Source organism: Ambystoma mexicanum, chromosome 4p, assembly GCF_040938575.1.
Source record: "Ambystoma mexicanum isolate Mex_15411 chromosome 4p, UKY_AmexF1_1, whole genome shotgun sequence".
Lineage (NCBI taxonomy): Eukaryota > Metazoa > Chordata > Amphibia > Caudata > Ambystomatidae > Ambystoma > Ambystoma mexicanum.
In genome coordinates, this window is record NC_090927.1 from 671,390,511 (window position 1) to 671,414,474 (window position 23,964).

The following is a 23,964-nucleotide window of genomic DNA, read 5'->3' on the forward strand; positions in this document are numbered from 1 at the left end:
GTAACAAGCTTCTTCTTTCTCTCCCTCTCCCCCATGGAACCTCCGTGAACACTAGGTTCCAGGCCGCTCGCCACATTCCATTCGCCACTTCACTCATATATATATACACACACACCTTCCTCATCCGGCTAGGTCACTACACATCTCCTTCCTCAAAAGAAGAAAACGAAAAACTATGCATGTAAAAAAGGATAACGAACATACTGAGGAACTAAAACTCCTTCTGTCCTGGTCTGCCCCCCCACCCCCCAGGACCTCAGGGCTGCCACCCCCAAGCACAGACTGCTCTCTATGAGCAAATAGACTTCACTAACACTCGCAAACACCTATACAGAAACTTGCTCCTTCCGTAAGGGCCTGCCACGCCCAAACCCTAGATCTGCCACGTCCAGGCACAACCTCACCCACAGTACAGAACACCCCAGTCTCTGCAGTGCGTGCAACCACTCTATCGTCCAAGAATCCTTAAAGTTTCGTCACAAAGAACTCCTCACAAACACATAGAGGTACAAATGGAGGTCTCAAAATAACCCCTTTTAGACCAGACCAATTAGCACCAACATTGATAGCCACTTACACCACCTCCCTCCAACACACAAAAGTAATGGAAAATATAGAAAAGTGACTCTAAAAAAAAAAAAACAGTGATGCAACCACAAAAGACATGGTGCGTGGGGTATGCCCAGACTAATATTGTACGAAGACTGCACGCAAGCACAAAAAGATGAAAAAATAAGTGCTTTGTAAACACTTAAAAATTGCTAAATAAATAGATCTCCACTAAATCGCTTGCCAACGTCTAATGCTTCGACTGGTCACACATGACCACATGTAACCTAACCATTAAAATGTTCAACTACACTGGCATATGTGTGCCCCAAAACTGCTCAGCTAAATCTCAAAAAAGGTGTGCCAAGGCAACTCATTTCCTACCACTTAAAAGGAACAATCTGGCAACACAGACCTCAAGCTTGGAGCTACAACCATTGCTCCTAAAACAACACTATAATCAACAACTGCAATGGAGACCGCTGTGGGCACCTACTTTGTCTACTGCCACACACCCTACCTATTGCACGGGGCCCATCCCCTTACATGGCACGTCAACCACGTTTGATCAGTCTCCAAGCACTCACAGCAAACACTTTGCCCTAGTGTCCTATGTAATTTATTAATCTCCACCTAGGATTCAACTGACTAGAACGCTACAACTCCACTTGCGTTCCAAAATTCATTACAACTCAAATAAAAACACAGGTTTAAACCATGGCACCACACCTGGCCAGCATGCGGGACACAACCTCTAACTCATGCGTGGTACCTCTCAACATGCACACACCTCAATAACTAACTTTATGCAAGTCACTCCATAACACACACACACATTCCTCTACAACTTTATGCATGTATCAGTATACCTGCATAACAACATTAAGACATGCACGCCAATAAACATCCACTCAGCACAGACACATATTCTTTTGAGCAACTAGTACAATAAATTGGTTATTTACAAACACTAAGCAGATGTGGTGGTGATCAAGCACCATTCTGAAAGTGTGCACCAAATTCAGTTCAAATTACATTTATAAACATCCCACAAACATCATTAAAGAAATATTCTGTGCAAGAATCATTTCAAAATACTGTGCATGTTTTTCTCCCAACAGAACTACTCACTAATTTCAAATACACTTATGAATATCACTGTTGCAATCATTCATCTCATCATTAAAGAAAATATTATATATGTCCCATGATCTTTTCTTCTCTTAAACATAGTGCAAAACATTTAACCCTTCCAAATATAGTGCATGTAAGCATTATTTAATTTGCAAACTATTCTGCAACATTAGGCACTACTCCATACAACTCTGCTTCAAAATGCACACTAATTCCTCATGTCCTTTGCTGATGGACCACTCCACACTATTCAACTATCTTTTGAATAATAGAAATGTCGGTAAAACACTGCAATAACACTTCAGGTCCACGTTCTTCTACGAAACGCATTAAAAATGTGATGCGCTTAAAGGATAGTTCCGGGACTTTTTTTTATTGTCTCTACGGTTCGGCCATGTGTTTTTAAGCATAACTCGGTAGATCGTAGAAAACTTTCCTATGGACCTTACCCGACTTTTCGTCCATTAACGCACTCAAAATCAGCCGCCATTTTCTGATAATCCTATCATTTCCCCCCATCGCCCTGGCTCACCTGCTTTTGCGGCACTAAATCAAATCCCCCGCCCCTGAAACAGACTTGATCAAAACATTCATATTCCCCGCCTCTATCCGTGACGTGACTGAGCTGCGTAGGCAAACGCGCCCAGGCGTCTTCTACGTGACTCCACACAGAACCCGGAAATCAACACAGATGAGCTCACACAACACAGCGCGCCACAATTGGGAATATGAAACTGTACTTTTAAATTAAACCGCAAGATTGTAAATTTGGTAAAGTACATTTATTTGACATCAAATGTTTTGAGAATATTCAGAGATTTTCATTTTTATTTGCTCACGTTCCAAAAAGTTTGTTTTGAGGCACGCAATGTTCCTTTGCTGTACGCAGGGTCTTAGATCATCTCACAATACAGCGCCACAATTCGGAATATGAAACTGTGGTTAAAAAGCAAACGGCAAGATTGTACATTTATTGGACATCAAATGTTTAGAGAATATTCAGCGATTTGCATTTATCTTTGCTCTCGATCCAAAATAGTTTGTCTTGAGGCAAGCGATGTTCGTGTGCAGTACACAGGGTGTTGGTTTACGATAAAATAAGCTCTTCGGTCGCACTGATAATCGCATGGCTGTTCCAACAACGAGGCACTAGGCCACCACAAAGGTCTGTATGTTGCATCTAGCCGTTAGTACCGCGTAAGGGCATACTTGTACTTGGCGATCGTCCCATAAAATGGTCAGGGTGGTAACGTTGTTCACGTGGAGAAGCAGCTGGCGGTTAAAAAAGCCATCCGCCGGTGTCTGGTACTCGTGACACATACAATAATGAATGATGTACCTGTTTGAAAAACATAAAAAATGAAATTAGTCTCACCATCAGATCTTTATTAAAACTATTCATTTTATATATTAGGTCGGGAAATTATTTCATAGCTACGACAGTGCAACTGGGTATTATACGTCAAGGGGGGGCTGTAGGATACTGAGACAGTCCCCCAGTGCAGGGGTTGACAGGGAGGCAGTGCAGGTGGAGAGTGGAAGGGCCCAGGACCGAGGTCGCAGACAGTGGACCAGTTGTAGCAGGGGAGAGGGAGAGAGAAAGCAGAAGCGAAGAGGAAGGTTTTGAGGTGCTTCCGTAAAAGGAGATGGTTCTCCTCAAGATAGTGCGCGGTACAAAACAATATGCCACATAGAACGAACAAGTACAACTTAACCCGTCTTTAAAGCTACTGTATAGTAATTAAATTGCGGTATCAACTCATCTAAAGAGTTACTTACATTATATTTGCATTTTCCATTGTGTCTGTGCGTAGGGCAGCCCCGAAATACCACTCCTTCAATGCCGACGTTATTTCTTCTAATGAACGAACATTAAATGGCTTTCGTTTCTGAAATTATATTCATTATCGTTTCTTACGTTATTGCACCACACCCCCAAAAAGAAGGCTTTCAGGATGGTGCCGGCCTGTCAAGGTCAAATAACAATAGAACCTTATACTGAGTCGTGGGCCATTCCGGCACCCGAGCAAAAAATCAAAGCAGCTGACCTTCACTTTGAACGAGCACACATTCCTAGTTAGCTACATTCAGTGTAAGGCCATCTCACAGGACTTGAAATTTACACTCCATCTTTGCATTTTGTCTGCGTGCTTTGCAGCCCCAGAGAACCATAAATACGGAGACATTCTATATTTTTTGAAAAATGATTTATATTACTGTTTGGTTTAATTTAATGCGCAAATGAACAAGGTTGGATAGACACATTGCATGTACACTGAGCAATCACTTTTATTTACACAATACATAGTTACACATATTCAATGGGCCTGCAACATGAGGAGACTCCAGAGCAAAGTCACAGGTGACACCCGGGTGGTTCGCACAACTGCACGGTGAAGGGAGGGGCAACGGTGGAGAGACACATTGCATGTACACTGAGCAATCACTTTTATTTACACATTACATAGATGCACATAATCAATGGGCCTGCGACATGAGGAGACTCGAGAGAACAGACAATCAAATTGCAATCATTTAAACCGTGATGTGTATTTCTCAATGAGCTCTTCTTTAGGTGGACATGGAACAGAGGCAATGTTGGGTGGCAATGCAGTTGTCCCCTGCACAGGTTCGTTCACAAATCCATGTATGTGTCTATCTAGGACATCAACAATAAGTCTCTCAATAAAGTCATATTGCATATCCTCAAACACTGGTTTGATAATCCATTGTTTACTTCTTTTAGTGAAGGCCTTATTGTAGCGAAGCGTCCCTAAAGTTCCGGTCGTCCTACTTTGTTGACGGCCAACATTATGGTTATGTGCCAAGACCGCTAGAAGAGTCCGATTTATCATGCCCTCCATGCCAAAATGCAATCGTTTTGGCCTGTACTTTAGGCACATATTGTGGAACACCTCCAAATCTCCTGTGTGGCAGAATTCCGTGAGTCCCCTCAAATCTCTTGTTATAGTTTTATCAAATACAATCTCTTCAATGGCTTTGTGAGTGGGTGATGAAGGAATCAACCACTTCTTCTTCCGTGCCTCCTCTGTGGACAAATGGCCATGTTCACAATTGTGGAAATGTTGGTTTGTGTTCCAACGGTGAACGTTGGTACAGTGTAGCATTACTGACCGCCATTTTTCCAGTAGAATTTCCAACGACCCTCCACATGTTTTTGAGCTCCACCAAAGATGGTTGCTGATTGACTTGGACCACTGTGAAATACCTTGCATATCTTTTTTTTTACCTGCAGCCGACATTTTTTTATTGATTGTTTTTGCAAGATGCCAAACGTCAAATTGGTGATTTATATTTTTGTACTCTTCTCTCATTGTCTTGGCAATTGAAACGTGTCTGTCCATGGCTATCAGGTCGATCACCATTCCCCACGATTGTAGTTCTTGCAATGATGCTACAAAGCCAACTTTCTCCATGGCCACTGAGGATGTACTTTGTGACACCTGCACGACCACCAAACTCACAATTTTCTTACTTTCCATGTCCTGAAAGTGGTAGGTGCAGTACTTGGCTGAAAATCCTGGGCTGTCGCACTGTCCATCACCGGCTAGCCTGAACCGTTTGCCCGCGAATGTACTATCAATAGACATTTTTTCCATTCTCCAAGCTTCGCTAATGGCTGGAAATAGATAATCGGTTTGGTATTTGTAGAACTGAGTTTTCGCAATGAAATGGATTCCCACAAACTGAAAGAAAGACTCTAACTTTTTAAAACTTGAACCACTAAAAAGTGCAGCCGCTGCACAAAGTAGATTGCCTGCTGGCAGTTGCCCCAGCATGGGTTGTGCAGACCATGAGAAAGGATGATATTTTGTACAGGTGGCATGTATTTTAAGGTTAGTTCCTCGAATTGCACGAGTCACATTAATCAATGGCTCCCCACATACTTCCCCACCAACCGAATGCCCACATTTCATCCGAATAATAATATCAATCAAACAACTATCGAATACAATGAATTTGGCCTCTTTCCTTATACTGTCACTCTGCATCCCAGCTGGTTCTGCCTGTAACGTTGAGGACATGTCACTCACATGAAAGGTAGAATCTCTGATATCGTCTTCCGCTATGTTCAGTGATATTGATGGTGTTTCATTGTCGTCCACTTCATTCTCTTCCATTGCAACATCTGTTCCTTCTCCGGCGATGGGTGAATAAAACAATTTCTTCAACTTTCTCGCGGTCTTAGTTTTTGCGGGTGTGGATTCTGTGAATTGATCTCCGACTGCCTCCGAACTACCAGGAGGACATTCACTATCAATGGCTGGATGTGGTATAGCTCCGTTGTCAATCACTTCATATTCTTCCCATTGGCACGATGCATCTCCAGTCTCAAGTCCCTGCCAAAAGGTTTGACAAGCAACATCTCTCGTTCGCTTCACTGTCTGTGTAGATCTAGTTCGTACACCCACTCGCAACTAGAGGACAGATTGGAAAAGGGATGTTCAGTTTAAACACAACTTACAGTATTGAACTATTAACAGTGAAAAACAACATAATATAGTGACCAGGACACTAACCTTCTTTTGCTTTCTTTTCTTTGAAACTTTCTTGCCTCGAACTTCAACATCAGGACGCTGTTGCTCCGACTCGTGTGTGCATGTCTCCACTTCCTCTTGCGCTGCAACGACTATATTTTCATGATAAGCACATCCATCACGCACTGACGCTCCATCGACTCCCTGAAACATAGAACTTTCATTAGTATGTATAATAATATCGAAAACACAAAATGTACTTGGGGACCAATACCCACGTACATCTCAATAGCAAAACACGAATGAACGCTTTGTGTAGAACATTCAAACGACAATTATTCACGCATTGTTGATCTAGTTAGATGGAACTGTCAAGATCCATACCTCGGGCTCCTCATAGACTTCCATTGATGATATTATTGAAGATGATGCTTCAGTAACTCCCTGAAACACAGTAATTGCATTAGTATGGTTTTCTATTTTGTTAAAAAGAACATAAACTTTGTGCAGGCGTCAACGGCTCATCTAAATAGACCTGCACAAATGATCAGTTGTCTAAAATAAATAATGGATATGTAAATATGATTCGATTTGCTCGATCGTTGGAAGTGTCACCACCCAGAGATCTGCATCAACTACTAGGGGTGATGTTCTTGTAGAAGAAGCTCCGTCATCTCCCTGAAACATAGTACTTGCGTTAATAAAGAAGGAAGTATAGCGGATGTAATCACGTCATATGATTTCGCTTGATCGAACTGTCAGTATCCATACCTCGAAATGCATAAGAACATCAAGGGACGATGTAACTGCGGTGCACACTTCTGCAAGCTGTTGCGCCGACCCGTAACTGCATGCTCCCCCTTCTTCTTGGATTAATGCTCCATCGACTCCCTGAAACATTGGACTTTCATTAGTAATGAACACAATATTGAAAAAAGAAGATACATAGGAGGGCGACGACAGAAGGACATATCAATGGCTAAAAACGAAAGAAACATTGTGTGTAACAATCACGCTACAAGAATGCAAGATCTGATGATCTCCATCGATGGAACTGTCCGGAAACGTACCTCGAGCATTTGAGTGACATCAACGTTTGTCGTCAATACGTTGGACTCCTCAGCATCTCCCTGAAAGACAGTACTTGCATTATTTTGGATAACAATAATTATAACTGAAAACAAAGACTAGAGGACGAGTACAAGGGTGTACCATTAGGTAAAATAATTACGCGATAAATTAAAACTATTGATTTACATGCCTAAAACAAGTCAGTGGCAGAATAGCCAAGTAAGATTACCCGATAGGCGCTTGAAGTGGCTGATGACTGCAATAACGACACGGATGGAGAATCTTCCGCCTTCATATTGAGTGGATACATAAATGGGGAAATTATTGTTAGCTAATGCTACACACTACCGCAAGGCCGAGAGATAAATACGTAAACTTGACTCACCAGTGGAGGGATGTGGACGAATAGAGTGGGAATAGCGGTTGAGAGCAATTTTCGCCTCGCTCGCGGTGTGTTCTTCTTTATTAGCAATGATGTGGAGTACATGTCTGAGCTAAAGTGCCTGCTGCAGATGCGGTATCGATCACCCCTCTTGTCCGCAAAGACTTCTAGGACTCTACTTTCAAGCTCAGACGGTGGATATCCGCAATATCGGACCCATTCTCTTATCTGATCTATTGTCTTAAGGAAAACATGCATTATAGTACCTTCAGATTTATTATGGGTCTTCGAAGGGCAACCGCCAATGGAACAGGCAGGCATTGTGGAAAGTTCTGAAAAGTAAAGATCAACAATTCTCTATGAATACCAATGTAAACTCAGAACATGTGACTAGTTCCTTGCATGTACTGTCTTGAACGAAAAGAAATTGGACGCAAAATGATTATGGTACATGGCCTTACCTTGACGAACAAACAGTTAGATGCAGGGATCAGAGTAGTTTCTTGTCGTAGAACAGGGAGCAGTTCACAGGTTGCAAACTGACGAGTTTCCTCGAAGTGGTCATGGAAGTTCACAGAGACGAAGAGCAGATAACCAGCACCTTCACGGGCTGACTAGCAAAGCGCAAAGAAGTTCTCATTAGAAATATGAAGTGGGTTATAAAGAATTCGAAACAGGGGTGTGTTTGTGAATGAATGACGTGTATATGTCGTGGCATTATGCGGTTTGCAGGGGGCCGTCCAGCGTGAAGGGGGATGCTTGGCAGGAGACACGGGGTCTGGAGGTAGACATGGGAACAACAACCCATGCTCTATAGACCACTTTGAAGTGTACATGGTCTTTGGCACCTCTTGGCCTTTATCGCTCCCTGACAGCTCCACTTGCCAGCACAAGTACCCCGGTGCGAACTGCCTTTGATAGGGCGGGGGGTGGATTGGGGCGGTGGTCGTGCAGACAAGACACAGGAACACTCGTGAATGGAGACACACTTATGTGGATTGCAGGGGGGCGTCCAGCGTGAGGGGGGATGCTTGGCAGGAGACACGGGGTCTGGAGGTAGACATGGGAACAACAACCCATGCTCTATAGACCACTTTGAAGTGTACATGGTCTTTGGCACCTCTTGGCCTTTATCGCTCCCTGACTGCTCCACTTGGCAGCGCAAGTACCCCGGTGCGAACTGCCTTTGATAGGGCGGGGGGGTGTGGATTAGGGCGCTGGTCGTGCAGACAAGACTCGTTTTGCCGCAGGCCCTCACCAAGGAGAGGCCATCTAACTGCATGTAAGAGGCAGGCTGAAGGATCTAGTACATGGAAGGCTGGGGGGTGAGTTTATAAATACCTCAGCCTCCCAGGAGAATATATGGGTGCAGTTCACCCTGGAGACCCTGGATGCCTAGGCAGTTAGTCAGCAGCAGGCTGGCATGTGGTGGCAAGGCGGCACGGGCCAGAGGGGGTCATCTCTGTACCCGGTGCCCAAAAGGATGATTTATTATGATCAACCATATTGATTATTTACCTATAACCATGTTTTGTATCAATAAAATCCAACGGCCTTCCTTTTATTGCCAACGCTTGAACAAAGTGGTGTGGTAAGTATTTTTGGGGGAGGAGGCAAGGCCGGGAGGCTTGATGCCAACCCGCAAAATAACATATGTATGTCTGCTGCATATGGGTTCAACGGTTCGGTTATGTGGATTGAAGGTGGGCGGCCAGCGTGAGGGAGGATGCTGGCCGGAGACATGTGGTGTGACAAGACAAGGCACAGGAAGACTATTCAATGGAGACACACTAGATTCATTTAAAAAATCAAAACAACCATTGTTAAAATATATGTTGGGTTTTATTTTAGATCTTAATTTCAATTGAACATAAATAATAAACATTACATATTGTAAAGTTCCGGTTGCAGCACATCCAGGGAAAATCCGCGGTATTGTCCACTGTCGCTGGGGAAATGTTGTCTAATGGCAAGTACCGCACAGGCAGGTATTACTCTCCGAACGCGGTGTCCGAGCCTCCCGTGAAGCCACCAAGTGAAGCAACGATAGGCCACCAGCCTGTACCACCTGTGAAAATGAAAGATGCAAACTGTATTAAAATGACAAAACTTTCTTATCAATGTCGATTCAGGTAAAAAATGTCATTCTGCTTTGAAAAAAATTCTATCTAGAAAATGCACAATATGGAACCAATTTCCATGCATTCGAATGATATGTAGATGTAATTTTATATGTGGGAGACGACCATGACATAGTAGTGGCATCACTGACATCAAAACCAGAGTATACTTACTCGTTACTCGGATTACGCAGACGAACAGTGCCGCGAAGTTCGTGCATAAGCACCATCATCATCCTCAACCCGGTCCGTGAGAGGCAGGCTTCCCTGAACTCTGGCAGCTCGGTGATGCATTGCGGACTTGCCTCGCCTTCCGAAATGTAGGCCAAGCACCCGGAATTTTCACGGCAGCAGCAGTTCTCCTCCTCAGTTGGCATTAGCTCGCACCGATTGCACGTGCACCAGGTGGAGATGCCGTCCATGCGACATGGTCCAGGCTCTTCATCCGTTGACTGGTCCTCCCAACTGCCATCCGAATCCCCATCGTTTTCGCGTGCTTGCCTTTCCAGTAGTTCCTCTTCGGTGTACTCGGGCTCGTACATATACGGCATTATTGTAGCCATTGTGTGGTAAAGAAAGTAAAATAATTTACAGAGATGGTACAGGTGTTCACAAGGCCTAAAAGCGGCGAAGGTAGCTGACCAGAGCACAGAAACGAGTCACAAAATACTCAAAGTAACACAGAGAGAGTAATGGAATCGAAAATCTGCTGCTGTGTGTTGTGAAACGGTGTGTTTATACTTATTGAGGAAAGAGGCGTCCTGCCATTTCCATGGCGACACGTCATTAGCTGAGGCGCAGCGATTGTTGACACGAAACGTGCTTTGGCGTTGGGAAATGGACAGTACGCGTCTGCTGATGTCAGGCTCAGGGGCGGGGGATTTGATTTAGTGCCGCAAAAGCAGGTGAGCCAGGGCGATGGGGGGAAATGATAGGATTATCAGAAAATGGCGGCTGATTTCGAGTGCGTTAATTGGACGAAAAGTCGGGTAAGGTCCATAGGAAAGTTTTCTACGATCTACCGAGTTATGCTTAAAAACACATGGCCGAACCGTAGAGACAATAAAAAAAAAGTCCCGGAACTATCCTTTAAAATCTCTTCACCAGTGTCTTTATAACATAAACAGTGTGCATTATGCAAATAAAAACCGGCACCGTGCATCCACAGAGCTGCCCATGATTTTCAATCCAGTAGTAAAATATTAATACGAAATCGGCAGCAAATCACTAGAATTCCTCCTATACGACGCCGCCGCCGTAATTTGAAAATAACCCATTACCATGCCAGCATAATTCATGGAGCTGCACATTATTCCAAGTTCAGTACCTTAGCGATTTTCCAAAATCTGCTACACATTGGCTTTGGATAACGATTCATGTTGTAGGCCAGCAGCGTTTTACCGTACCATGTCCGCCGCAGTGTGAAGAAACAAAACGCTCAAAGTTCCATCTGCAGGAACGAAACTCCTTCCGCGTGTGTCACCGCGCAGATGCACGACTCCAAGGCCTTTCCTCTAATTTCTCTCCCTCAGTGAACTTCGGAACCCAACATGGGGACAATGGCGCAGGGCGAATTACATGCGTTCCAACCTTACGGTAAGGCTGAAACGCAGAGGGCACAACTGGGCGGGCGTCACTGACGGCCCCTCAGCAAACGCCCAAACTTCACCTCGGGTCTCCCCTACAATTTTTCCTAACTTGCCTCGCATTACAGGTACGAGGCCAGACGTCAAGTCCCACAAAGCACCTTTCTGTCGGAGCGCAGCAGCGGTCAATTGCAGCAACCACTTGTACTGGCTGGCCCGTTCACACTCAGCACGCACCTATTTTGGCTGTCTTTTTTTCATACGGCTCTGTCTCCCTGGCCCTCTTATGTGCCAAGACTCGTTATGCCCCATGATTTTCAAACAACACTGATGCCTCTGCCATCTTTCTTGATGGCTACACGACTCCAATTGCAGTTTCACTAGCTAGTCGTATCGGCTCTCGTCAATGGCTGCGGAATGGCATCGGGACTTCATCTGTCTTTGCTCTCCTTCACTCTTCACTCTCCCCTTCCTTTGGGTTCTTTAAGGACTCATCGTTGCCAAAATGTATCTTGGAGTGGCATAAATAATCAGGCAAAAGGCAGGAACCATTCCAGAGCCAGCTATGTATCAAAAGGTAAGCTTGCTTTATTGTTACAGTTGCAGGGAGGGAAGGTAAGTAAGGAGAGCAGGCAATAAGCTTCTACTCCCTCTGGCTGTCTCTCTCTCTCTCTCCTACACCCCCCTCTAACCGTCATCCCATGGAACCTCAGTGAACATTAGGTTTCATGCCCCTCACCACATTCCAGGCTCCACTTCACTCATACCCCCAGCTCATCCTGCTAGATACTAGGTCACTACACTGGGCTTGGAGTACTTGTAACATGAGCGGGAAGTTAGCTTTAAGGCCTACTTAGATTTAATTACACCAGCTTATGAAAGATTGCTGTATGCAAGGTTCAGACTGGGGATCCTGCCCATCTCCACATTTCCGCACAAATGGAAGGGTTCTGACTCTGCTAAATGCCCAATGTGTAGTGCTGCTGAGGAGACAGTTTCACATTTTCTTTTTCTATGCATGTCGACTTTGCGGCTAAGGCAGATGTATCTGAGACCTATCCTGTTGGAGGCTGGTACTTACTCACTCAGACTCGCCCTACTTTTTTTAAGTCCATGTTCTGCTCCATTGGTAATGTGTGTTGCTTGTTATTAGCAAAGAGCCTGGCTGCTGAGGAGGAAGATCATGACAGTGACTATGTCCTCCGTTAACTTTGTACAAGTATTGCGGAATTAATAAGCGTATTGGGCTGAGAGCATAGCTCTCCTGGTATCAGTTTTTATGATTTTTTAAATGCATCAATGTTTTTGATATAACAATGTGCGATACGGAAGGAAAGGGCTCCCATTTTTTTTGTTTTTGTGTGTAGGCTTTATCGTAGTAATATTATGTATTTTGTGATGTGTTTGAACCTGATGACTTGTAGAATAAAGGTTTTTTTCAACAGCATAATTTTTCTTCAGTGGCTCATTCCTAATGCTCTATATGAACTCACTCCAAGTTCGAACATGCAGCTTTTCTTCGGGCTTCTCTCTCCTGCTTCATGCATCCGCGTGTGCACCCTAGTTCCTATTGTGTTTCTCGGCTTCAGCTCCTTCCTATCTTCTGTTCTGCTCTCTGGAGTGCATCTGCTCTTCAGGACTTGTTCTGGCGGTTTTAGCTGGCCCCAGGGTTGGCTTCTATTTTGCTACTTGCTGTCACATCTTCCACACATGTCCATAATCTTGTGATTTGGCAGTCCGCCTCTATTTGTTCCCTTTCCTGTTGAGTGGCTGCGTAACTGACCACTGACAATTTGTGCCAACTACCTATTTTCCTAGGATCTCCACGGCGTTCTACTTATTTCTGCTCAACTGTGTTCTTTTAACTCCCACACCTCATGGCAAAGATCCTGCTAACGCTTGTGTCTGACAATGGGCGCTTCGTCTCTGTCCGGTGGACATTTTCTTCCGGTTGCGGTGCCATTGCCCTGGTCTCTGAGGAAAGTAAGACTCCAAACATGCTGTGCCACCGTACTGCATGCAACATTATCATACTTTTTCGACCGATTGTGTAAAGTAATTGCTTTGTCTTTCTACACCGAAGATCACTTGTCACTTGGTGTTCACCTGCTCTAGTGAAACATAAAAAATACATCATCTACACAGGGATGAGTGTGGATTAATATTCTCAGGTTTGTCTAAGCATTCCTTTTGAGCTCTGTGTGTCTTAAGAATCGGTGTGCAAAGTTGTTGCTTTTTTGTTGAGTTCCTATTGTGAAGTTGGACTGTCGGTAAACCTCAGCCTACCATAGGACTGAAGACAGTCAAGTAGCACCGCCTTATTTTTCCCACTCTGACACTGCAATCTAAAGCTCTTTGTGTAGCTTTCTTTGTATATAGTGCTCCTTTAGGAAATTTTGCAAACATAGTAAATCATGTTGCACAAACAGAATGACTTGCGAGCCCCAATTGTATCGCTAGTTCTTTCTACACATTTCAGAAAACTACTGCTATAATTTTATTTACTGACCTGAAAAATCATTGATGAGATGTTTCACGATTCGGGTGTTTGGTCTTTTTGGGGGGTTAGTATGATGGTTTATGTTTTTGCATGACTGCAGCTCTTGAGGTTCCTCATAACCCATGTTTTAAAAACTTCTACAAGGATTATTTTCTGCAAAGATGTGTCCAAAGTATGAGTGAGTGAAGTATGTAACCTATAGTGCCAACTGATTTGCCTTACCCAGGAAATGAATACTGAGCTGTACGAGGAAGAAGAATGTACACAAGGAGCCTGACTGGGCCTGTACAGCGAGTACACACTGAATGTAATTTCTGTATGCACTTTATTTTTTTTAAATAGTAACCTGACGGCTTTCTCTGTAGATAGTGGGTTGATTTTTTTTTTGATTTTTTTAAAATTAATTATTGATCATTAAAGGTGTTTTTATTTCTTTTTAAACAAATGAACATATTTTATTTTGCAGCCTGTGGTTTTTGGTGTGCGTCGTTACAAATTGCTAGCTACAGTTCAGAAGAGAAAATCAAAAAACCTCTTAAAAAACCCAAGACACCACAGGGTCGTTTGGACGATGAACCACATACCACTGAGAAAGATCCCTTGCAAGGTGAGTGGCATATTTATTTTGTAAATAAAAAGCCAGATTTGAAATGCTTGACGAGGAATAGAAACACTTAATATAGGTTGGAAAACATTTGGGCATGTACGAGCCTGTGATGAGTGGTATTAGTGGTGGTTGTCCTAATGTTCTTTGGAAAGCCATTCCAAAGATGGTCCAAATGCGTATGGGAACAATCCTGAAGGCAATAACTCTGCTTGCGGTGGTCTGATGAGGGGAGAAGCAGCTTTGAAATTGCAAGAAAGAAAGTTGGGGGTACCGGGTCTATTGCTTGACCCATCTCACCACCCCATAACTGCCTGCAAGTTCAGACTGGTGGACTGTTTGAATAGGTTCATCTGTCCAATTTATGGAAGACTTAATGACATGCAGGCACTCCACCTAAAAGGTGAGGAAGGCACTAGGGAGAATGCACGGTGGGGGTGTACAGTGTGTACTATGGGGAGGTTGCTGAGGTGGCAAGGCTGATGAATGGCTGGGGCCAACAGGAGGGGTATGAGTGAAACTGGGTAGGGGGGGGTGATGAGTGGTGGTGCAGCAAGGGGGTAGTGGATGACAGCTTGGGTGGTGCGATTGGTGGGCAGGAAAGCAGGGCATAGGGGGGGACCACTGAAAGGAAAATAACAAGAATTGTATTGGTGATCGGAATAAGAGCATAAGGGGAGGTGTAGCAACTAGTTTTAGTGAGGCAGGACAAGCAGTTGCATAAGTTGACCACCTGGGGTCTGCCAATATGCAACTGCCCATATACACTATTGGGGATGATTAGTGGGGGTGGGGGAACGCGAACAGTTGGGGGTCGACCACGGTGTTTAAATAGACATACAGGTAGGGCATCCATTTGTTATTTTTTGCTGACAAATGCCACACCCTGATGACGTCCTTCATTTCCTTATCGATTGGTGGTCCTCTACTCCACTAAACTCCAACGGCATGCATTTCAACACTTTTTCTCTTTTTTGACTCCATAGCCTCCTGGCACAGTTTTCCTATTTCCTGGCACAGTTTTCCTAATCTTTTAGGAACCTAACAGTTTCCCCCCTCCCTCCACCTCTTTCCCACACATTTGAACTGCCTTGTTTGCACTGGCAGGTCAAACTTTCTCTCATGAACTGTTTCTTGGAGAACGTTATTTATTGTGACCTTGTTGCCTTTCGTCAGTGAAGGTTGCCAATCTAATATAGAAGCTTCTTGATTATCAGCCATTTTGGGGTCAGGCATATGGTTCTAGTCACATTGGCACAGGTGGTTTTAGGCTGGGGCAGTGAGCCTGAACCCTTGCTGGCTCCCACAGCCAGGTCAACAGTTGCTGAGCATCGCCTCGAAGGGCACCCCCCGCCATTCTCGCTGCATGGACCCTTCGAGGCGGCCTCTGCAACTGAAGCAGTTCCCTTAAGTAAAACCAACACTGTTGGCTTTCCAATGCTTGTTTATTATGTAAACTGGCTACGTGTCTTGCATGGGTTTGTGCACAGTGGTGAATTTAAAACATTTCAGAGAAACAACTGTTAATGACTCAGGAAATGTATTAGGTTTGTCATGATTTGAATAGTATCTTGTTAACTTGTACTTAATATAATGGTGTGGAGATATTACCACAGCCCTCCAGTGAGGGGAGTGTAAAACCATCTATCCTAAAGATCAGATTGGGTTCCCACCGAAAAATAGAATAAACTCCCTTTAGTAACTATAGCAAAGCAGCCAGGCTTACTCCAGAGAGAAGAGCAGGCTGGTAGACCTGTGCAGTGGGTTCAATAGGCAACTTGGGCGAACCTGAAGAAGGACTCTGAAGAGTGGGTGTTCTGTTCAATGATTTTATAAAAAATAAATGCATCAAACTCCTAACTAGCCCTATTTCTATGGGAGAAATTCCCTGCCTAGCAAAGTAAAAACTAAGGATGGATGGTCTCCAAATTAAAATTAATGAGTCTCAATCCTAACCACCAACTGACCCTACCATTCTTTACCAAACATCTTGGGGGTTGAAATTGAGATTTTACGAGCTAAAAACAACTCCTGATATTGGACATCTACCAGTAGGCAGGAGCTAACACAGTAGAACCAAGAGCTATTACACAGTGCAACGCAAATCTAACTTGCGCATGGGATGCAAACACTAACTTTCTGTCCATGATGTATGTTCCATTCTGCTTTAAATGTCCCTTACATGTTGCCTTTATTCATATTACTAAACGTACAGAGTTAATATCACATATGTATGTTTATATGGGGGGGAGTGGCTAGCAGCCATGCCATAAAGACACATTTCCTACAGCTCCTGAAGACCCGACATTATCCTGGACTGATGAACTAGCATTGAGGTGCGAGGTAGCCTGTAAACACAACTATGGACAAAAGAAGCAGGCTAGAAGAGCTGTGGGTAATGTGGAAGCTGGAATAGAGCGGACTGCGGAGTACGAGCACAGGCAACTTGGAGCCTAGCCTGCAGCGGTGGAAACAAGATAGCGGATGCAAGGCTGGAGCCTGTGCGCACATAAAACAAAGCAGCAAGGAAGAGAACTGGATAGGCTGGTGGGAAGTCCGGGAGCCTGACTGGCCCCCACTGTGGCACTAACAGAAGCTAAGCCCCTCCTGTCAGGTTTTTGACACGCAATAGGCTGCAGAACGAGCCATGAGGGCTATGCAGCTTAAGTAGTGGAGGAGGCAAGGAGAGCCAACAGATTCCGCAGCCAGTAGAGTGATGGGCCAGCTGTGCACACAGCAGCTAGGCATGAGGAGAGGAGCGAGGCCCAGAGGATGCGCCACCCTGAACAGCGGTAGCAAAATTGGCACTTGGCCTATGTGGCCGAGCTCCGGAACACATGGAGGTACGTGAAGGGCCTGCACCGGAGGCGGCACCCCCCCCCCCACTAAGAGATTCAGAGTTGTGGCAATCTATGGGCCGATCACGGTGGGGACTGAGGGAGAGTGGGCTGACCACGGTGAGACTGCTGGAGAGTGGCTGGAGCACCGTGGGGACTGCTACGGAGCGAAGGTGTAAACTGGCCCGATGCGCATAGAACAGCTGATCGCCGGGAGGTAAGGACCGCCGAGGCACACAGCACGGAGGAGCAGTGCATATTCAAGCATGCATGCCCTGTGAGAGGGCCTCACGGAGCTCATGTTGGGAGCAATAACGAACAGTGTTGTACTCGATGAGACAGGAGGGCATTGCGTGGTAGACTGACGGAGGTACTTCAACGAAGCGCCTAGAGCACGGGATACAAGCCGCCACACAGCACAACGCAGAGCAAGGAAGGATTTCGGGCCCTGTGGGGGCTTGAACATGTTAAGGCCAGAGGGAGTCTAGGGCCCAGAGAGCCCCCCCCCCGGCCATCAGTAGTCGTGGTGGGAATGCAAGGATGATGGTGGGGGAAGGCTGCTGAATGCACATACATGTTTAAGGTTTTGATACATGCCTGCACCAGACAGAAGCATGCCAAGGAAGTAGGAAACGCAGCCAAGCGTACCGCACCTAGTGCAATATGCATCCCTGCAGGCTTCTGGGTGGGGGGGAGACTGGTATAAACCCTAGGTGGAGGATGTAGTCCTAACCACGAGGGCATGAGTGCAAGTGGAGGGGTGCGGACGAAGTAAATGGGTCACAGGAGACAACTAGCGCGAACAGTGACATGCGGCAAGATATGCACAGTGGTCAACAAAATCCAGGGCAAGCAACAAGGGCAAGCAACAACTAGAGGACAATTGATACTAGGAGTGGCTCCTGATCACCCCACACAAACTTGGAGCATAAGATAAGCGCGCAAGGACAGGAATAGACTACGGCTGGTTGCAGCTGGCGGGCGGGACAGTAACACATCCCTTCCCACACCAAAATATCGTAGAGAAGCGGGAGACATACGACACCGAGCGTTCTGTTTTTTGTTGTTGCTCGTTTTCTCGGCAGGCCTACATCAAGAGCTGGATCCAAGATGCACCCAAGAATGGAGGAAAGGCAGACAATGGCGAGTGCAGAACTAAGAGGAGGAAGAACCAGCACTAAGGGATTTACCATGGCATCAAAGTCTCAGAAGAATAAATCCAAGCAATCTACGTTGGACAATTTCGCAAAAACTACGACCACGGCGGACACCGCCTCACCAGTGAACCTGTCTGTGCAGGCAGAGCCGATCCAAGGGAAAGGAGACCAGCAAGTACGAGACGCTGAAGCATCCTAAAAGATAGTGTTAGACTCCAAGTTGGATACAATCAGCATTGATGTGAACCTCCTGAGACAAGATGTTCGGGCTCTTGCGGAGCCCACTGAGGCGCTTAAAAGGTAGTTGCAGTTAACAACACTAGTCTAAAAGGCACCTCAAGAGATGTGTCGACATTGCAACAACAAGTGAAGACCTGGAGAGCAGAGCGGAAGATGCAGAGGGAAGGGCCAGAAGAAATAACGTCAGAATTATTGGACTTCGGTAAGGGAGAAAAGGGGGCCAACCCCACTAACTACATGGAGACTATGCTATTACAGGAAATTGGCCCAGGCAACCTCACCCAAGGTTTCACAGTGGAGAGGGCGCATAGGTTATTGATGAGGAAACCTCGGCCGGGCGCCCCGCCATGGCCTATCATAGCCCGGATTTTAAACAAAAGATGGAAGATTCTGGAACATTTCCGTAAAGGGGGCATGATGCATAGAGCATCAGCTGATATTAGGCATACCCAGACTATACCATGCAGGTGCAGAGACAGAATTTAAATTGGTTAAGCGAAGGCTACGAGCGTCAAACCTCAAATATATTCTGCTGTACATGGCACATCTGAAAATGATAAACGAAGGGAGAACCATCTTCTTTGACACCCCAGAGGAAGCCCATAAATGGATGGACACAGAGAATATGCCGATTGGAGAGTACAACCAGAAGACAGGAGAGGGGGGGGACAGGTGTTGACCACCCACAAATGTACAGGGAGAATATTGCCGGACTCGGCCGACGTCCTGCAGCGGAAAACGATTTTAATTACAACATTCGGGCATCAAACCTGGAAGGTAGTGGGAGCCAGTCGAGAAGTGCCCATTCAGGAGCTCCCCAGAATGGAAGTGTTCTTCACCCAAAAGTGGAACAGTTCATGGATACCAGTGTTGGATTATCCGTCTGCTGCACCCCAGACACCAGGACAAGTAACTGGGGCAGGGGTGAGCAGCACAGATGCCTGAGCACAAAGTGTTCAGCTGGGCAATGGTTGGGGGACGGGGGAAGAGCGGAGTTGGGGTAGTTGGAGGGGAGTAGGCCTATGAAAGCAAGCTAGAAAGGTCAGATAAAGACATTGAACTGTTGCCTGGCTGTCCAAAAGTAAAAATAACTGGAAATGATAAAATCACTGGGGGGAAACGGGGAGGTATATAGCACAGGATAGCCTAAACAAGCGCTTTCAGAAGTATTATCAAGAACTATACACTGAGATGTCGGCAACACAAGCATTAGACATAAATGAAGCTCTGGAACAGATAGATCTCCCACAACTAGACGCAGAGACAGCGAACCAGTTGGAAGCCCCTATAACCAAAGAAAAGCTAGAATCTATCACTCAAGGGTTGCCGATTGGGAAGGCCCCGGGGACTGATGGATTAATTTCATAAGGAATTCATAACCGATGTAGTACCCCCTGTTATTAGCCATGTTGAACAAGGCACTGGAAATGGGCACGTTGCCAATGTCATTGCGTGAGTCAGTGATTGTTCCGCTATTTAAGCCCAATAAGCCAGCTGCAGATTGCGGATCATATCGACCCCCGCCACAGCTTAATCAAGGCGGGAAACATATTAACGGCTTTAATGGCCAACAGCCTCAAGCCGGTAATATTTAAGCTAATACACCCAGCCCAGTGAGGATATGTCCCAGAAAGGAATATCACATGTAATTTAAGGAGGTTGCACCATATCGTTGATCATACCCAAAACAGTTCAGGGTTGTACACAGTGTCCTCTTTTGATGCGGTCAAAACATTTGACTCGGTCAGATGGTCAAGGCTGCTGGCGGTCCTGCAGAAGCTTGGCGTAGGGCCCATATACATAAAGTGGGTGAGGTTGCTGTACAGCAGACCAATAGCAATAGCAAGGGTTAAGATGGGAGGCCACATTGCTAAGTCAATGGTGGCTGGAGAAAGGCACAAGGCAGGGTTGCCCATGGTCACCTATGTTATACATTCTGACTCTGGAGCCACTAACAGCATATTTTAGAAAAGAATATTGTGAAGCAGGCATAGCAGTGGGGGGCACTGATAATCTGATTTTCTATAAGACGATGACCTTTTATACTGCAGGTTGGTTTCAGGGTGCTGTAAGTATATCTTGGAAGTGCTTCAGCGGTACCCTGAATTATCCGCTATCACGATTAATGCACAGAAATCTTATTTGTTCCCCCCTAGCTCAGTATAAAGGGAAATCCCTGAACACGTGCCAGTACTGCCGATCAAGTGGGAAGTGAATTCATTCAGATATCTGGGAGTGGACATCTTTCATGATCCCAAGACAGACCACACACGGAACACGACGAAAGCAGTAGAAAATATCGCTAAATCTATGATTTCTGGGGCAGGTTACCTTTCTTAGTGATGGGTATGGCAGCAATGGTAAATATGGTAGGGCTCCCGAGGCTTCTTCACATCTTCTAACATCCTGTATAATATACCTTAAGGTTTTTTCAAGAAACTAGATACAATCTGCCATCGTTTCTATGGCATAACTCAAGATGCAGGATGGCACTGATGAGATTACAGAGGCTGTATGATCAGGGAGGTATTAAAGTACCCAATTTCGAGGCATATTTTCTGGCGAGGCAGCTGCAGTATGTTACGAGTTGGCTGTCGGACAAACAGTCCCAAGAAACGCGATTGCTGCAGATAGCATGCACCCCATTTTATCTGAGGAAGGTAATGTAGACGGCGGGGCAGTGAGTCCCGAAACTACTACTGCTGTTGTTGGCAGTAGGTAAGACTATGTGGCATAGGGCCATATGCTTTCTAGAGAAGGACACACCCTACTCCCCTCCAATCCCACTAGTGAAACTAAAAGAGGAAGCAGCACAGCTCATATTAAATGTGAGGAAGTATTGGGAGCCCATGGGAGTGGTAATGGTGGGAGAATTAGTACACAAGGGCAGGCTGCTGGACTTTGGAGCACTCCTGTCAGAAACAGGCATACATGAGGGACAACATGTAATATATGCTGCGCTCATCACTATACTAAAACAATGATGGCCGGGAACAGACCGGGTGCTACAGGTAGACGAAGGTGTAGAAAAATGTATGATATTTCAGAAGGTGGGCATGCAAGAATATATGAGCTATTAATGTCACAAGGGCAGACTAGGCTTAGCTGGGAGCTGGACCTGCAGGAGAAATTGACGGATGCAGGATGGACCAGAACATTAGCTCATCATAAAGTGTCCAGGAACATGAGACTCCAGCTAATCCAATTGTACATAACGCATAGGGCATACCTAACCCTGGGGAGAATAGCCAAATGTATCAATGCCTCCGAACAGTCTTGCCCAAAATGCAGATTAATTAATGCCGGCCTGGTACACGTTCTGGCCATGCAATAAAATCCATCAATATTGGAATGACCTAGCCCTGGCGGGTAGGACATTGGACATAGGATCTCCAAGGCCTGCATACTAGGTATTTCTGCACGCCTGAAGCAGGCAAGACACGTGAACAAGCTGAACGACCTAGACCTAGTATATGTCCTAGTGCCGTATAGAAATGGGCTGAAAAGCACCCAAAGGTTCGGCCATAAATCGGTGGTGGCGAGATCTTTAGAAATGGACACAGACAGAAACTGCAGTGCGTTAAGAGGCGGCCCCCAGAGGCCAAGGTGAACAAAATGTGGACTTATAGTCATGGAAACGGTGCATGAACTGATGGCCTCAAGGTATGCCGAAGCGCAAAGGGCAACAGAAGCCCTGTCATAATTGGCAGATTAAGCCAATGTATATAAGGAACAGTCGACGGAGATCAAGGCTGGTGGAATAAGCTAGGGGGTTTTAGGGGCGGGGGGAAATACAGACACAATCCGGCAGTATATGATTATGTAAATGGAAGTCTGCATGTTATATTGTGGTTATGAAAATAAATAATTGTTTAAAAATAAAAAAAAACGGTTTGTATGGTGCCAGTTGGCCTGGGCAGTCAAAAGTATCTCCTGGTAACTGATGGTTTCAAGCTAACCAGCTAGGCTAGAAGCTGGAGATAAATGGCTCCCATCAATTTTGAATCCTGCCTCCAACTAAAAAGGGAATTGTGTGGCTTTTTATGCTTAGTTGGTTGCAATCATGAAAAGTTTCTCTTCACATAGGTTGTGAGGTGTAAGGGATGAAACTCTGACACAAGTTGGCCATGACTTTGGTTGAAGACTTTTATTGAAAATAAGGGTTTGGAAAATGTCTTTCTGACCGTGCTGTCAGTTTTAAGTGATTATACTATTCTTACAGTGTTTGATTTAGCACAGCGACGCCTTCAATGTTTTGTATTATGTATACTACATTCAGATAAAACCATTAACGTTTTATATTGTTTCTGAACACTCTGGGGATTACAGAATTCTTAGTGGTACTGTTGGAAATATTTTGTAGCGCTATTGAAAGTAACGTCAGCCTTCTGTGATGCAACATTATACCGGATATGAAGGTTTTTCTGTTAACGCTCACTTCCATTTCTCTTGCTCTATTGTAGGGTTTCCTGATGGTATAAATCCCATTACCAAGGAGAGAGGTGGACCAAAAGGCCCCGAGCCTACTCGATATGGGGACTGGGAAAGAAAAGGACGCTGCATAGACTTTTAATCCACCTGTAGCATAATTGGATATGCAGTGGAGGTGTACATGCAATGCACTCTTGCCTCAAGTTTTCTTTTGAATGAACTAATTATGAATTTTTACATTCTAAAGTGGTGACAAAATGTTGTGGATGAAAGCATCTTCCTTTCGTTAAGTATTGCAAATTTCTGTAAATCCTCTGAAGAAAGACATGATCAACCTCATCCATTTGTGTATCTGCTTGAGAAATTGTGCATTGATTGAACTTTAGAATCACTAACACGACATATGATTGGTTCTGCAGTAGCCTAAAAATAATTTGTCTCAAACTCTGAAAATTGAGCAGGGTATGCTTTGTACTGCACCTGCACCAAAGTGAGTGTTAATCAGACGAATATTCACATACGTATGTATTTCACATAAAGTATACCAATAAGACAATAATATGTATTCTTGGGTTTTATGTTGCCTTGTGTGCTAGTCCTTTCGTCACACGGATACGATCTTCCTGGTTCGGTTAATTAGTATTTCATTGTCAACCACTCTATTTGTTAATTTTAAGCCTGGCTCATAGAATATTTTTTTCCCTTTTTAGGTGCATCAGGTACCCACCGTGGCATGTATACTCACAATGGCACGCATTGACGTTTTTGGCGAATAAAAGGGAATATGTTTGTTCTCTGCAGAGAAACCAAATAATGAACAAGAGATGCAATCTGTCAATACTTTTCTTCTCTCA

At 45.0% G+C, this 23,964-nt stretch overlaps 1 protein-coding gene across 1 annotated transcript in view; it reads left to right on the forward strand.

The window, feature by feature from the left end:
• Positions 1 to 23,669, forward strand: part of SDHAF4 (succinate dehydrogenase complex assembly factor 4) — a 139,736-nt gene extending 116,067 nt beyond the window's left edge. The window contains exons 2-3 of the mRNA XM_069606217.1: positions 14,308 to 14,448; positions 23,143 to 23,669. Of these exons, the coding sequence (XP_069462318.1) occupies positions 14,308 to 14,448; positions 23,143 to 23,252 (251 nt within the window). The 3' untranslated portion in view covers positions 23,253 to 23,669. The remainder of the gene's footprint in view (positions 1 to 14,307; positions 14,449 to 23,142) is intronic.
• Positions 23,670 to 23,964: the final 295 nt, after the last annotated feature.